This window comes from Phyllobates terribilis, unplaced genomic scaffold, assembly GCF_046119375.1.
Source record: "Phyllobates terribilis strain yellow unplaced genomic scaffold, ASM4611937v1 Scaffold_12__6_contigs__length_324123572, whole genome shotgun sequence".
Taxonomy (NCBI): Eukaryota; Metazoa; Chordata; class Amphibia; order Anura; family Dendrobatidae; genus Phyllobates; species Phyllobates terribilis.
This window is the reverse complement of record NW_027362772.1, coordinates 15,433,207-15,435,860: the sequence shown is the minus strand read 5'-3', so window position 1 is coordinate 15,435,860 and position 2,654 is coordinate 15,433,207. Positions and strand designations below refer to the sequence as shown.

The 2,654-nt window shown below is 36.4% G+C and overlaps 1 protein-coding gene across 1 annotated transcript; it reads right to left on the bottom strand.

Annotated features, from left to right (window-relative positions):
* Positions 1-219: 219 nt before the first annotated feature.
* Positions 220-2,139, bottom strand: LOC141172935 (dispanin subfamily A member 2b-like). The gene is made up of 2 exons (XM_073657548.1): positions 1,905-2,139; positions 220-612 (listed from the first exon to the last, which is right to left on the bottom strand). The coding sequence occupies exons 1-2, from the start codon at positions 2,073-2,075 to the stop codon at positions 469-471; spliced, it is 315 nt and encodes a 104-aa protein (XP_073513649.1). The 5' UTR covers positions 2,076-2,139; the 3' UTR covers positions 220-468.
* Between the last annotated feature and the right edge of the window lie 515 nt (positions 2,140-2,654).

Below are 2,654 nucleotides of genomic sequence, written 5' to 3'. Positions count from 1 at the left end.
TTTCACTAAGAGTATAACAACTTTGATGTGTACAGGATTAAAACTGAAGCAATTTTAGGGACCAATTGAGACCCCTTTAAAACTGAATTGGTTCCTAAAAATTGAGATTTATTTAAAATGTTTATAAAAATTTGAAAATTTGCAGCAAAACTTACTTCTAACTTCCCTCCAAAAATACAAAGGACGTTTGAAAAATGACACACCAAGAAAAAGTAAATATATGTTAGATACCATTAATTCATTTATTCATTATGGCCGATTTACAAGCAAAATTAAAATTTTTAAACAGGCAAACTTTTCAAAATTTTCTGTAATTTCTATTTTTGGAAAATAATCAGAATGAATATTGACCACATTTTACCATTAACCTAAAGTGCAAAGTGTAATGAAAAGTGATTAACAATCCCAGCACATAAAGTGACATATGTCCAGAATTTTCAGTATTTTTTTTTTTAAGATTGTAAGGATTTATCTTCTTCTGTTGATATTAAAGATCATAAGGGCAATAATTATGATGATCCCGATCACTGTAGCGGAGATATTTAGGGCATAGGCGGTACCGGAGTGCTTGGCGGCCAGTTCTGTGTTATCCTGATCATTGGCGTCGCGGGTCTGTAAATGAAAGGAATGAATTATTGATGGCATAAGAAGCATAAAATGACTTGAAAATTAGATCTGTTTCTGCAAAACATTGCTGAAGGAGTCATAGTAAAAACATAACAAAGATGGAAGCCACCAAAAGGAGAAAAATTAACTCAGTTGCAAACATTCCAAAAACTAAAATAGGATTAAAATTTTTAAGAATTGTATTAAATTCATCTAAAACATACAATAATTAATTAAAAACACTAAAAAGAGTACAAATGGGTGAAATAATATACAAGGGTGTGACTGTAATAATCCATCTATCCTAAGATCCAATCTCTAGGATCACAAATAATGAAAATAGGTTCAATAAGTTGCACTGGAGAAAAAGTCTAAATATGCAACAATATAGCAAAGCATGAAAGCACAAATCCTTAGTAAACGAGGATAGTATATAAAGTAATCATTTAGAGCTATGTCATCTATTACTATACAAATAAAAAAAAAGAACAGATCCAAGCCAGGAAAATCCAGGATAGGCAATAAATTAGAAAGTTATAAACCATCACAAAACAATTTCACAAGAATATAAGCAAAGTATAGCCAAATTATCCCAATATAAACAGCAGAAAGGCTGAAGCCAAATGCAACCAAATGTGGGTAGAAGACTTTCTCACGTGTTTCGCCACCTCAATTTGGCTTTGTCAAAGGTTTTCCTTTCTTGGGCTACGTCTTATTAAACAGGAGTAACAATTGAAAAAAATATTTTGGGAACAAAATAAAATTGAAAACAGAGGAAAGAATAGAATAAAAGATACAAATTGTTTAAACATTGAAGACGTCACGCAGCAGGACTGAAGGTACATGTATGTGCGGGCTCAGGAGCTGTGCCTGCGCCACTCACACTAGGCGTCAGCTGAAATGCTCATTTATAACAGCGACGTCTCCCTAAATGCATATTTAATGCATTAAAAATAAACTAAAAATGTTTTTATGCCATCCTAGCCTCCTGGCATGATGTCTCTTCTTATGTCACCGCTGCAGCCAGTCAGAGGTGCTGGGATCGGTGGCAGCAGCAAAAGAGGGGAATATTTTTTTTTTTCTTTTATTTGCTACTGAAGTCAAGAGGTAAATCAGCAGTCTTGGTGCAGATTATCAGATGTGGATTTTCCTGCAGATACTTTTACATCTATTTTAACAGAGACATTAAAAAAAATTATGGAGATAATGAAAAAAAGCTGAAAAAAAATGCTTCTGGTTCCGGAAGGGTTAAATGATGGAAAATCTCTAATAAATCATTTTACTTTTTTTTTTGTTACCTTTACAGAGTAGATGACAGCCACCAGTCCTAGAGGCCAGAAGCAACAGATGAGGCTGGCGATGGACCACGCCAGATAATCCTTCTGTGGGGTCTGGTAGGCCACCGGTCCGGGCTGCATGGTCACCACATCTGAAGTCGGTTGATACATTTTCTTATTGTCTCCTTCCATTCGCAGTTGCAGTAGACGCTCTGCGCAATCTGCTGTGATCGACTTTATGTGTAAGGGGGAAGTTCTACAGAATGGGAGTTTATTAGATTATTTTTTATGACTTTTTAAAGGGCCCCATCACTGCTGTCAGAGAGGCAGGGATAAGCTTCACACTATACCTGTGTTACTAAAGAGGAATTATTGTCTGGACCAAGTTTTTTGGAAATAATGGTGATTAATATAAAACAGCTACAATAAGTCTGCTTCAGTTTCTCCACTCATCAACCTGCGAATGTGCTACCTGCCCACAGAAGTGCCAGCTGCAGTATGCCCATTGCCAAGGGCACAGAAGGGAGACCATGCAGATCCCACCGCTGCCACCAATTTAGCAGGACTTACACAGTCGGCCGTCTCCAATCGTCAGGACAAATACGCAAGCGAGTATGGCTTCAGGGGTGCGGATTATAGAGCAAGAGGAATGAAGAATACAGTATAAACAATTGCATAGCATAAAAAGGATAAACAGAAGAAATGTACTAAACCTGATGTCACAGAAATTATGCAGTTTGTAGTGGAAGGAAGCACTCCTTTTTTGGGAAA